Source organism: Mastigoproctus giganteus, chromosome 2 (assembly GCF_048544385.1).
Source record: "Mastigoproctus giganteus isolate SK-2022 chromosome 2, ASM4854438v1, whole genome shotgun sequence".
Taxonomy (NCBI): domain Eukaryota; kingdom Metazoa; phylum Arthropoda; class Arachnida; order Uropygi; family Thelyphonidae; genus Mastigoproctus; species Mastigoproctus giganteus.
The window spans coordinates 94,185,278-94,199,616 of record NC_143576.1 but is presented as its reverse complement, the minus strand read 5'-3'; the positions used below and the strand labels follow the sequence as shown (position 1 = coordinate 94,199,616).

Below are 14,339 nucleotides of genomic sequence, written 5' to 3'. Positions count from 1 at the left end.
GTGAAGACAGTGGTTTTACAGTTCCAGGAGCAGGTCCGGGGTAAATTCGGCCACCTTCTTGACCAGTTCTGGCTCAAGCATGTCGAGTCCAGGGGTTCTTTTGTTTCTAATTTTGTTTATGGCAATTTGGAGTTCTAGGTGAGTAAAGGGATCCTCTACCTGGGGCGACTGGTAGGCCTCATTGGCCTGGCATATCTGTTGTTGTTCATGGGTGTTGTCTCCTTCTACTGGTTTGAAATTGGCATTTAATATATTATTGATGGTGTCCTGCCAGTTGTTGGTCATGGTGCCTTGGGGGGTGATGGTGGAGGGTATCACCTCTCCCCTGGGCAGCTTATTTGTAGTTATTCGGTAAATGATGCTCCATGGGCTCGAGTTGCCCACAGTGGAGACTAGATGCTCCCAGGACAGCTTTTTCCGTTGCCTGAACATTGCAGTGTATGTGTTTCTGGCCTCCCTGTACTGTTGCCTGAGGAACTCTACCTCATGGGGGGGCCAAGTTCGTCTGGCTCTTTGGAAGGCGCGCCTCTTCTGATTCGTGGTTCTCCTGAGTATGTCGAGTTCCCGCTACCACCATGGGACAGCGCCGGGCATCGGGATCCTCTTCTTGATTGTTTGATTAGCTGCACTCACAATGGCATTGGTGACAGCACGTTGGTGTTGATCCAGGGTTTGGTTCTGTAGTTGGTCGGTTGTCAGATTGTATACATTGTTGATGATGGCGTCTTTGAACGCATCCCAGTTGGCTTTGTTAACTGCATACCTGTTCTGTTTGAAGCTGTTTATTGGAGCTCGGTACAGTGATCTTTGCATGGTGAAGGTGATGGCCCTGTGGTCAGAGCTGGTCCAATCCTCCTGCACCGTCCAGTCTGTCAAGTGGCCGGCAAGGGTTCTGGTAGTCATGGTGGCATCGATGGTGGCCTCCCATAGGGTTGAGCTGAATGTGGGAAGGTTGTTAGGACGATTAATGACAACAAAGCTGCTGTTTGCCAGGAACTCCTCCATATGCTGGCCGTTTCTAGAGCCTCTGCGCTCCGGAGTCTCGCTATGCCACAGGGGCGAGCGGCAGTTGAGGTCAGCAGAGACAAGAATTTTTTCTCCTGGGAGTTCAGTTTGGACTTGTTGTAAGTACTGAATTGCTGGAAGGATATCCTCCCCTGGATGGCAGTATAGTGAGATCGCATAGAGTTCCCCTAGGGAGGAGACGATGTGTGCACAGGAGGCCCACTCAGAGCACAGGTGCGAGATCTTAGTGACCGTTATATCCGGATTCCTGACCACCACCGCAGCCCAGGGGGTTGCGCCATCCACCTGGACGATCTTGTAGTTAGGTGGATATCCCCGGACAGCGCCTGCACAGGTGTAGGGTTCCTGTAGCAGGAGGATGTCGAGGTTTTCCTCCTCAGCCTTCTGTCTGATCTGTCCAGCTACAGCAATTGCTCGGTGTGCGTTAAGTTGGAGGAATTTCATGCAACTGGTGTTATGTCTTTTAGGCAGAGTCCCCATAATGGATTCTTAGTTGTTGGGCACTTCTTGCTTTAATATAGACAGGGCATTTGTTATCTCTGGTTGAATGTGCGTGGGGAAGCTTTTGCCACTTGCAATTTGCACAGACTGGATCATTTTCTCTGTTGGGGCAATTTCCAAAGTTGTGCCCTTTCTCAGCACAGTGTCCACAGGTTGCCTCCCGTTGAGCACATGTGTGAGTGGTGTGGCCGAATCGGCAACACCGGAAGCACTTTGGCACGGCAATGTGCTCCCTGAAGCGATGTGAGCTCCATTTGATGTATAGTCTCTCTTGTTTTGTTATGAGTTTCCATGCATCAGGGGCCAGTCCGACCACCCAGTTTGTCCGGTTGTCATTCCTACTCTTGGTTTGGTGCTTGGGCATTAGTAGGGTAGTATGGTCTCTATCGGGTAAGTCTTGCTGGAGGTTGCGTATATATATCTCCTCACATATGGCAGTAGGAGTCAGGTCTTTGTCGATATCAAATATGATAATGGAGGGGCCTTTTTCTCTGGGCAGCTCAGCAGAGAGTCCAAGCGTCGGAATCTTGGAGTTATTGATAATGAGATCTGCATCACTTTTGGTTTCAGTCTCAATTATCACCCCTGTGTTTCGGGTCTTCCTAATGGCTCTGATTTTAGCCGTTCTAAACTCTTGAGTTAGGGAGTCAATGACCTTTTTCTTGACTTCTTCGCTAGTTTTAAGAGTGTCGGTGGTTGTAGGTTTGAGAATCACGAGGTGTGGAGTAGGGAGCAGTGTCTTCCTGGGTGCCGGTTTGGTGGAGTGGACAGTAGTAGTGGCAGGTTTGGTCCTCAGCGCTGCAGAATATGTCGGGGCGCGCTGTGGCATTTATCTTGCCCCCCGCATTCGATGTAGGCGTGTAGCCGTGTGATGACTCTCTCATTTTCTACATGTGTGTCATGCAGAATTGTCTCCATCTTGTGAAAGATGGTGACAATCTGTGATCTCAAGCCAGACGATATCCTACTGGGATTCTCCTTAAAAATGGTTTCGAGGGCCGTTTTCAGAAAGAGAGTTTTCTCGTATACGGAGCCCTCTGGTATGGTATGGTCCAGACATAGTTCTTGTTGTTTTTCATAATTTCTTTCTTTTTGCGATGCATTGGCTTCTGGCTGTTCTTTTGTTTCAACCCGAGATCGTGTTTCGCGGTCCGGTTCGGGAACCACACGCTTGCGGGTTTTCCGCTTGGTTGGGGGGGTCCCAGGTCGGGTGTCCTCTGTATCCTCCAGTTTATCAATAATGATGGGGTCATCATTTTGTGTCTCTGTCAGGGGGTGTTTGTGCTTGTCTTTCCCCTCCATATCCGTGGATTCCGGATTACCGGGACTGTTCGGTTAATCGGGTTCACAATGTTGGGGTTAGACGGTTTGTTAAAAATGATGGCGATTGATGCCAACCACAAGTTCGTGGGTGTATTTGGAGGCACACAGTGGACTGTGGAAGTTTTGGGGTCTCCCCACAGCACTTGGAGGGGGGGGAACGCCGATATAGAAATGCTCCTAAAAGGACGGGACTACCTTCCCAGCGGGATATCTAGTAGCGGCGAAGACGCTCATGGCATTCAGATTTCTGGTAGAAGCACAGGTGCGAAGATAGCCTCTCTCTTTCTCCATGGGGAGTTTATGGTGGGGGGGGGGATCACATTAAAGTCATATTTCTTTGGTGATATTATTCGGTAAAGGCACAGATTGATAGAGCACAACAACTGCTCAGTTTGCACTAGTTGGGGCACCTCCCCAGTCAAGGTGTCAGGTGGGAACGCGGCCGCCGTGTTATATCGGCAGCCTCTCTATAGCCCTGTTGTCAGCGACATGGTGACCATGCGGTCTGGCAACAAAGGATACAGATAAATAACGCTTCAACCTGACCAAATTCCCAATATATAGGCAAAAGTTTCTCACCAGCGGAATCCAGTCCAGTTTGTCTTCAAGTGAGGATACATTTCATGGCACTGACGGAAGTAAAACACATTTTTTAAACTGAAATTTCGCGGAGCGATGAAACACACGTCTGTTCACAACGGCAGCCATATTGGCGATCACCCCTTTTATATGGTGTGGTAACTTGCACTGCTCTATCAGCCAGGTAATCCTTCATGCAATAATAAAGATTCAATGGAAGGTTGGCAGCTCTGAGTCTCGCCAAGACGCTCGGCCACCAGAGGGTGTCGAATGCCCCAGCGAAATCCACTGCGATGACGAGGAAGTATTTCCTTTGACAATGGGTGGCTCTAGAGAGGAGGTTCTGTATTGCTTCGATAGTGGATTTGCCAGGAGTAAATCCATATTGCTTTGTCATGTTAGGATTTACTTCATTATAATGCCTTTCGAATATTTTACTGAGGGTTGGTAGCAGGGCTATGGGTCTGTAGGAACTAGGTGTCTCTGGTGGCTTTGGGTTTTTTAGGAGCAGTTTTAAATTTCCCTTTTTCCACTGTAGTGGAAATTTACCTGCTTCCAGGCAGCAATTGAATAGTTTTAACAGTAATTCCGGTATATGTTCCATTGCTTCTTTTGCCATCTCCGGTTCAATTAGGTCCAGTCCAGGGCATTTCTTATTTTTTGCGCGGCTTGCTGCATCCTGAATTTCTTCTAAGGTGATGGGGGGTTCTATTTGGTCATTATTATAGCAATTGTTTGCTTGGCAGATAGCCTGCTGCTCATCTGTTAGTGTTGTTGGCAGCTCCTGAAGGATGTTGTCCAGGATGTTCCCAATCGACTCCTCCCAGGTTATGGTTAAATTTCCTTGTGCTGTTTTGGTGGCTGTCACAACTTCCCCCCCTGGGGAGTTTGTGAGTGGTAATTTTGTATACCATCCCCCAGGGGTTGCTGTTTCCTGACCCTTGTACCAACCTCTCCCATGATTCTCTTTTCTCTTTCTTTATCTGTTCAGTATAACAATTTCTAGCGATTCTATATTGGTTCCTGAGTTCAGTGACTTCTGGTTGCGGCCAATTCCTCCTAGCCCTCTGAAATTGTTTTCTTCTGTGTTTTACTAATTTCCTCATTCGTGTGAGCTCTGGAGTCCACCAGGGCGTGGCCCCTGCAATGGGGATTCTTCTCTTCATGGCTTTCTCTGCTGCTTCTGTTATTATTTTTGTTAAATCCTTCTGGAGTCGTTCTGGGTTTTCGCTCCCGCATCCCTGCTCCCTCAGTGTGTGCAGGTATTGCTGGCCTGCTGTGCGTAGATTCTCTCGGAAGGTGTCCCAGTTTGCCTTGCTGAGAGCAAATCTATTTAGCATGTGCCGCTAGGTATGGAAAATGGAGCTCAGTTAAAGAGGATATTCATTGTCACCAAAACTGTGTGACACCCGCTATTGGCTTGACGGAAACAAATGCGCCTTGACTGTTGACCTCTTCAGTTTGGAATATTTCCGATTTTATTTTATCCTTCATTAATATGCGATAGAATTCCACATTGACAGTCTAACACTCTTTAAAAATCATTGACTGAAAAAGATGCTCACATAGAACTAAGAGTTCTCGGTCACTTGTCTCATTTCTACGAGACCCACTAAAGGCTTTTCAACACATGATGAACATTCATCGCCATGCCATACTTTGTAAGTTTGGTAAAAAAAAAAAAAAAAAAAATCCCAGTTATGTTTTCTTTCGATAGAATCCGTTCACAAACATCAGTTCTGTGTTCCATCGAATCCAAGACGGGATAAAACAATTATTTCTTGCTAATGTATTTGATCGGAAACCTTTAAGATCTTTATTGCATGGCCACTAAATTGGTCCGTCTAAATTGCTCAGAAACTTGGGTCTTTAAACTGCACAAATGGACAAAGAATATGGACATCTGTAGAATTACACAATTAATGGATATGAGGCAATCAAGAAAATTTATTTCTTAAATCGCTATGTCAGTCACCAAAATACTAAAATTTACATTAACTAATTTAGTATATTTACATTAACAGATTACACACAATCACCAGGGAAATGTTTTACATTAAACAGCTGTTTCTTAACGACCAATAATTCAGGAAATGTTTGAGGGACTGGAAACTCTGGCACGCTTTGTTTTGAAAGTATTTCAAGAGTGGTAAACATACTTGTGTGTTTTTTTTCTTATTCTCACTTTGTATTTCTCGTTGGAACAGCTGTTACAGCAACACTCAAAGTCTAATGTTCTCATATCTGTCAAAGGCATGCCTGCCTTAAAACGATAAAAGGGTATTTGAAATAATAAAAAAGCTTTAGTAATATTACATCCTTCTCGATTCCGATATCTTTTTACAAATTTAATCCTATGCTTTTCCAGCCTCTAAAACACACCTGACTGCCCTCGTGTACCTCGGTAAGGCTGAGACTGTCATTTCTGTCGACGTCCCTCGCCCTTAAGTGTCTGCTTGGGTGGAATGCTTTTAACAAGTGTTCCTTTCTAAGTGCGAAAAAGCAATTTGTTTAAGGTGCCTCGTGCTTCACTTAATACCTTAAAGTGGTTCCCTGTACTGCGATGTGCTTAAAGAAAAATCGATTGACAAGAGAAAATTAAGGAGTTACAATTTATATTGTAAAACTTTTACTATTTATTGTCAGTTTATTCATGCATTTGCAATTCGTTTCCAAGAAAAGATAAATGCATTATCTGTCAGTCTGCTTGTGTGTATTCGAGGGCACCTTAAATGTTTCCGAATTGGCCGACAAACTGGACAACTAAAGGAAATGAAAAGAGAATTTTTTCCTCGTAAGGAAGCTCTTGTGGGTATCATAATTGGCAGAATCGCTGTCCTTCCCATACTAGGTGGAAAAGACCTGAGTTGGAGTCCCGTCGATGATAGGAGGAATTTTTATGGATGTTTTTCACAATTAAAGTGAATAATACAATGTGATCAAAATCAATGTTGCCTCTAAGAAACTGACAATCTTTTGGCAGTAACATGAATTTGCAACTATCTGCTTAAAGTTGGGTCATGGGCCCAGGTAACTAAGGACACGAGTAATCAGTATATTGTTTTTGTAAATTTTGTGTATTTTTCCGGGAATTTTACTTTTCTACAGGAAGAAAATCCCAAGTTTACGAGATCCTCGACCGAGATCGACTAACTCTGCTGAGGCGTGAAAATATTCAAAAAGTTCTTCCCTTCTTAGAAATGTATCTCAAATTCGGCTAACCACGAGAATAAAACCAAAAACATGATCAGAAATACTATATTTCGATATCCACGAGATCATCTAGTTAAAACGAAACTATTTTCATTTATACCCCGGGATTGCCATTTTACAGAGGATTTAAACAACATTGAGAAAGGTACACCTAGAAGTCTTCACCCCGTCTCTCCAAGGGCCTGATAACAGTCATCCTGAGAAGTGTCAAATATTGGCAGATCTGGATCATACTTCTGAGATATTCCTAATATCGTTTCCTACCTTCAAATTGTGAATCTTGCGACTTTCTTGATAACAGCCATTCACCAATCCAAATGTTATAAACGTATGCTTTGAATTTTGAAGAAGAGGAAACGTAATTAAATGCGTTTTGTTACTACGAGAGATTAGAAAATGAATGGTGCTGTTTGGGCGAGAAGTTTTATAATCTGCTTTATTTGCATGTTCCGAACCTAAAATCGTGTTCTGACATCGTCTGTAAAGGGGATACAAACCTCGTTATATTTTTGAAATAGAACTCAAGTTCAGTTGCCCTGTTTTAGATTAACACCCAAATTCCTCGGTCCATTAATGTCGGTATTTCATGTCTGGAATTTGCTTTTATTCTAAAACCTGTAAGTTTGTTTATGTGAGAACCTATTTTTGTTAGATCTCTGCAGATTTATTAAAAACAGATCTCACGTAAAAAATGGATTTAAAGGATTAATGAAATTAAATGATATTACATGATGTGCTGGAAAATACTGAAGATTTATTTTATAATTATCTCTTTCAGACACACGGCGAGCGTGTATCTTACTACAATTTCCTTTCAATATGTTTATCCATTTTTTTTCTGGCTTTTATCTTTTTGAAAGAATAATGTATTCGTTTTTTGTTTTTTCCTAAGTCAAAGAAGAGGAGTGTCTACGTTTCTCATCCGAGTGGAGTCCTTGTTCTGCAACGTGCGGTGTCGGAGTGTCTGTGAGGCTAACGAATAGTCCCGACTGCCAGCTCCGTAATGAAAGCAGAGTGTGTCAGCTGAGGCCTTGTGAGGACGCGGATATGGGCAGTATTTACCATCGGATGAGAGTGAGTTCCGTCAATCTATCATTACGATAATATTTATTTAAAATAAGCATCGCCAATTCTTAGTTTATGGAGATGAGAAGGAACCTCTTAACGATCGTGCAGCCAGTATCAGCGACTGGAACTTCTATTTTTGTTAGCAGGCTGATATTTCCACAGGAAATTGCGGTCTCCAGCTGAATACAAAGAGCAAACATTCGACATCTGGCAAGAGTGGACGTAGTGCACCCTGCTCATGCGCGATCCTGCTCGTAATAATGTTCGAATACGAGGTTCGTCAGTTCTGCCACACGACAGTAAAGACGAATATTGTACTTAAAACGTATATAATCAGAAGGAGATATTTATCACAGACGATGAAGAGAAAAGGGAAAAATAGCCGCCTTATTTTAGAATATAAGGTCTGATAGACAAACCAAAATGTTAACATTTCTAAATGAATTCTTTGTTAAATCGATGAACTATTATTACAAGTTTATTCGTCTCATCTGCAGTCGCTTAATGCTGTTGTTTGCTCAAAAATTCCCAGAAACTCCAACTGCCGTAAATGGAAAATTCCTTCAAAGAACGCAATGGCAGTTCACAAAGTTCGTACAGCGGCTAATGACTCGTAAAGCCGATAGAATAATTACGCGCGCACAAATAACAAAGCAGAGAATAATTTGTTGTGTGACTAATTCCACCAACTGATATGTGGCTTCTATTAGCGTTTCATTTCCCATGATGCACGCGCTTGCCAACCTCACTGGCACAAATCACCTTCATGTTTCGTATTTGTAGCGAACAATAATAAGGGCGTGACACCTCAGGATCGGGTAAGGTTGAGGGAGGATGAGGGTTGGCTATTTCTGGTATTGAGAAATAAAACGACTCTTAACATGTCAGAGACAACTGCTGTAAATCTCCCGTGTCACTTCTACCGCTAGCTAATTAAGAAAACAATTTACTGCCTTAACTGTAATGCCAGACTGACGAACAAATGTAATAAGATGTAAGACCTGATCAATGTGAAAGATGGTTACTGCCGATACGGGAGAGGGATTCTGGAATAATCGGACAAACTGAATAAGACTTGGAAACGTCGAAGGTTAATCAAATTTAAATGCGTTTCCCTTTTGTTGAAAGTGTTTCCAAGAGAAACTTTTATTCTTCAAAATTACAGTTTAGTAACTTAATGATTCATACAGCGTTTGGAAACAAGCGTTCTAAACATCAGATGATAATGTGTATTAATCAAAGTTTCGGAAGTTTGGTAACACTGGCAAAAGAGAAACGCATTCACTCCAACCAAGAGCTTGCACGAAGTGCAAGCTCTTGGTTGGAGTGAATTCTTTTCTGCCCTTTCTTTCTGATCGGACACGCATCTACTTGTTTTCGGCCGACACAAACTGATTGAACACTCGTGTATCAACCAGCCATTAACTACGAATATCTGTACATGTCCGATTATGCCTTTTCCACAACGTGGCCGAGTTAGTCGGTCTCAGGTGAGGTAGCATGGTTTTTCTTCCAGCAAACAGCCAATCGACCATAGAATACACGCAATTTACAGAGTGTGTACCTTAGTAGCTGATGCTCCTATAACCCCAATACAACAACACGATAATGCGCAGTGTTTTTCGGGGACTCTTTTAAACGTTCCTAAACCTTTTGATACCATTGCATATTCCATTCAAAATTTACTTTAAGAATGTTCAACTACAGCTCTAAAGACTCGTGAGTTTTTAAGAAACTTCATTAAACCTTTAATTTCATAAAGGAGACTGTCTCAGTTGAAAGTAAACTTCTATTCCGTTTACTTTAATTTTTTGCGTTTTCATTTGTTTTGCAATTAATTCTGGCAAGCAATTAAATTCACTTTCTTTATCTTCTCATAAAAGAATAAAAATCCTCTTAGAAATAGATGAATGACTACTTTTTTTTATTTAAAGATAAAAACATCGTAGACTACGTTAATTTACTAAAGTTATTCCGATACAAGGTCAGAATAAAAGCCAATGTTACGTAGTGTTTTTATCGGCATAAATAGTTAATTACTGTTTGTTAATACGCAAGAAGCACATTAATATAAATGGCCAAGTATTCATTCTCATTTCATGTCTGATAAAAAGAAATAATTCAGTCAGGTTTAAATCTTTTTTTTTTCCTCTCATTAAAAATATACGAAATTGCCACACGGCATTCATGTTAACACCAGACTTGCGAAGATAAAAAATATAAAAGAAATAGGATAAACAGCGTAGACTTCTTCGTATTTAATTATTAGAGAGAAATACATATTCAGTTACTTGCACGTATTCTCATTTAACAGCAGCGAAGCCTGGTGAACTGGAGACAAAAAAATAAACTTTCAATTGGAAATTCTAGATGCACAACCAGTAACACGAGATAAAAACAGAAACGAAGTCTTGTAAATGGTAATTTCCATAAAAAGATCAGTCATTTTGCTATATTCTCATTAAATTCAAAAGAACAAGTAAATTCAATGTACCTGATCATCGCTGCAAAGAAAAATAAAACCGTTAAGTATTCTAATGGAATTAAAAGAAAAAGTTAAATCAGATTTTAATATGATCTGCGGTATGTCATTCTTAAAGTTTATATGAATTAATCCAAATCAAGTAGTTTTATATCAAATCAGCAATCTCTTATATTCCAAACCCCGCATTGCAGTCGAGTCCCTTTTTTAAATGCCAGAGCTGCGTTCTATCAGGCGTCTGAACACTAAAAGCTTTAAAAAATGTTACATAAAAAGTTCGATATTGTGATTTGATTATCCACTTCGTTTGTGAGAATTAAGTACTGCAGATTTATTCAAATACCTTTTCATTTTTCTAAAATGAGCATGGACTCTTTCTTTTATTAGAAAGAATGTAAAAATTTAGTTTACGTGTGATGATTTGATATTTCGTGATTAATGGAGAGAGCTCTGTTATTTACATTTGAGATGGTAATTGAGTGTAACCCATTATCACTCCTTTCATCTGCTTAACTATTTGTGATCGCATTAGTACTACTCGTTTAATCTTATATAAAATTCATTTGAAAATAATAACTGTTGATCCTACTCGTATAATTGACTGTCTTTCAGTAATAACAGTGTTCTTCTATTTACTGTGTGGGGGGGGTATTTTAGAAAATGTTATTTTATATATTTGGTTATATTTATTGTTTCCCCTTTCAACAACTCCCCTTTATAATAACTCCCCACTTGCGCAATCTGACTATTTTACTTCACAGAAAATTTCCAAGTTCTAGGGGAAAATCTCCTTGATGTGTTTAATTCCCTTTGGATAGGCTTTTTCTCAGAATAACAAAGAGACACACAAATGTTGTATAATAAAAATACACTTTATTGGACACTTTTACATAGATACATCAAACAAAAGAAATTTATTAAACTTATGACCAAATAGATTTAATTTCATCTTCTTATAACAGAATGTAAATGAGCAAAGTAATTTGCCTATTGAGCAAACTCAAGGAGGGCTATTTCCTTTACATAAATCATAAATCATAACAAAAGCCTCTAAACTAACAAAATGTTTCTACTTCCTTACTCCTGAGTTCAATTGACTTTCAAAAGAATCTATTAACATTCTCCTTTCATTACAAAACAATTCCTACTCCAAATTGATAAAGCTCCGATACTCTTAATTTCAGTATAAATCATTACTCTGGTTTCTAACAGATTATAGCCTACAACCTTCTCTAATCTAGGTAATTATTACTATCAAATTTCTACAATTAACTACTTGCACATTTGGGGGTTACTGACATCCATCTATCCCCTTCCAAAATTCATACTTAGTCATTCACTTATTTAACCAAATATTAACAAGTATCAATCACATCAAAAATTTTATATCTATTCCCTTCCAAAATTTATTTATATATATATATGACTTGCCCTGGGTAATGTCCTTCAGTCCATAACATTCACTAACTTATTCATTACAATAAAGTACTACTTATTCATATGTGTTCAATCAAAAGTTCTGATAAATTGGTTATCGAGTGCCTATAGTCGGTGTGATGTTGAGAGTACTTAAACAAACTAATCACTTACTTACATAACTTGGCAGACTTCACGGTACATCCTTCTCTAAGCGAGTAGGGGATTCTTTCTATCTGGGTCGCATCTCATAATCACTGGGGGAGTTCGATATAAGATACTGGATTCCTTCCTGGGTACCTTTTTATTTCTTTATGGACGCATTAATTTCATCTGATCAGAATGGCTGTACTCTTTTTGTCCGGCTTCGGATTTCATCAGCTCCAGCGTACTTGCTCTCAAAATATCAGGCAATATCGTTCCTTCATAATGGAGTTGACTCCTTCTCATCTACTTTAAGGATCTTGAAAAATTTTCCCTCTTTTCTATGGCACGTGTTCATCTCTCACTTCGAAACTCAGTCTACTTTTGACTGACTGTCTGACCGACTTCTGCACCTCATCTTCATCTTTCCACGTACTCGACTGCCTCTCTCACTAACTTATTAGATCAACGACTTAACTGTTCACCTAAAGCTTATCTACCCCCCATACTGACTACACATTAAACTTAGCCACTTTTCTCCACCGGCTACTCTATCTAAAAAAACTCATTCCTTTCTTTTCTTCTCCAACTCTCATCTTACTGCCCCACTCACTGACACTGACCCACTCTCATCTTACTGCCCAACTCACTGACACTGACCCCCTCTCATCTTACTGCCCAACTCACTGACACTCTCCCTCTCATCTTACTGCCCAACTCACTGACACTGACTCACTCTCATCTTACTGCCCAACTCACTGACACTCCCTCACTCTCCTTCTGTCCGTCTCCATCCACAATTTTTCCGAGTTTGTTACGCCTTCCTACAGTGGTTCTACCAATCTCCTCCTTCCTATATTCATTTTTATCCTTCATTTGTTGGCAGGTCAGCCAGCCCTGGTAGCACGTGATTCACAATACCCCTCTCCTTTTTTATTTCCTACCTGTTGACATCCGTTGAGCTCTTTCATGTAGGCCGAATGTATCAAAACAACTCCTTCTGGGTCATCACAGCTTGTCTCAAAAGCACTACAGACAAACCACAAATGTGTCACTGGAGACCATCGCGTCTATTTTTAGAGGCTTGTGTGTGCGTTTAGCCATATGCGTTTCCGGTGCGTGACCCCTCATAAACTTGTTGCGCCGTACCACCTGCTGGGCTTGCTATAGTATTTTCCGTCAGTTTTCTGTTTTGACGGATGCAAAGCTAATTTTTCTGTTTTTCGTTCTTCCTACCTTTTAAGTTTTACAATCCTTACTGGATAATTCTTGTTTATAGAAACTGACGCTATTAACATTTCTCTCAACGGCAAGAATCCAAAAAGGAAAACTAACTTCAGAAGTCAAAAAAATACATTTTATTTTTGTAAGATTTTCAGATCTTACAACTGGTACCATTATGCGTGATTTTTCATCCCGCGAAACAAGCAAACTGAAAATAGAATACAAGCAGTTTACAGACAGAGGCAGCCGTATTATACTCCTCACAAAATGTAGATCAGTAGCAACCGCAACTGACTTCATCTGAATGTGAAGTAAAACATTGTAAAAACATATTAAAGCAGCAAGTCAAATGGAAATGCAAAGTTTTGCACCTACTTGATAGAGCGTGTTTTTCCCCTTTAGTCCCCATAACAGCCTGTATTCATTGCTGCACGGACTCAGCGAGGTGATGGAAGTATGCTACCGAGATTCTGGGCCATGTTAACTCATTTCTTTCCTACAATTGTTGTAAATTGGATGGTTGCGAATCTCTATTCCGAAGACCTCTTTCAACCTCATCTCTCAGGTGCTTAATTGGATTGAGATCTAATGACAGTTAAGGCAACCGCAGTTGCTGAACTCACTTTCATGTTCTTGGAATCAGTTCAAGACAATTCTGGCCTTATGATCTGGCATATTATCCTGTTGGAAGAGGTTCTTAGATGGATTCAGTGCAGCTCTGAAGGGGTAAGTTTGGTTAGCAACAATTTCCAGATGCCCTTTGGAATCCACATTTTTCCCCACTGATATCAAGGAGAGCCTAATATGCACTATGATACTCTCCCACATCGTTACTCACCACCAGCAGCCTGCATTTTTGGCAGCTGGTAGGATAACTCAATGAAATCGTGAAGTTTTCACCATATTATGGTCATTGTGGCCATCACTGTAAAACAGCAGGAACGAGTTTTATCAGACCAGGAAACGTTTGTTTCAATCTTCCAATGACCAGCGTTAAGGTGTATTTGGTGTCAGACAGCACCAGGGATTTCCCCCAACTCCGCGTAGTTTTCGTTGTGGGTGTACCAGTTCGCTGGAAATGCCAGAGATTTAAGTGTATGGATATTGTATATGTGTAGTGTCATGTACCGTTTTTCATCTGGTCGTTTAGCCGCTGGACCCCTGCTGAGGCCCAACGTTGCCCCATCTTCGCCCCGTGGAGCCAGATCAGGAAACACCAGTAGTTTTAGTTTCACTCTGGCAGGTCCTGCCACCTAATTTCCTGAGATTTCAGTGACTAGGACCTAAAAAATATATTTTTTTAGGTCCTTACAAATACATATATGTATTTGTACACTCTGTCTGCTCAGGACACACACACGTA

At 40.8% G+C, this 14,339-nt stretch overlaps 1 protein-coding gene across 1 annotated transcript in view; it reads left to right on the top strand.

Moving 5' to 3' along the window:
- The window catches only part of LOC150089432 (CCN family member 5-like), a 115,096-nt gene that overhangs the window by 85,500 nt on the left and 15,257 nt on the right, over window positions 1-14,339 (top strand). The window contains exon 4 of the mRNA XM_090368588.1: window positions 7,535-7,716. Coding sequence (XP_090224714.1) covers window positions 7,535-7,716 — 182 coding nt within the window. The remainder of the gene's footprint in view (window positions 1-7,534; window positions 7,717-14,339) is intronic.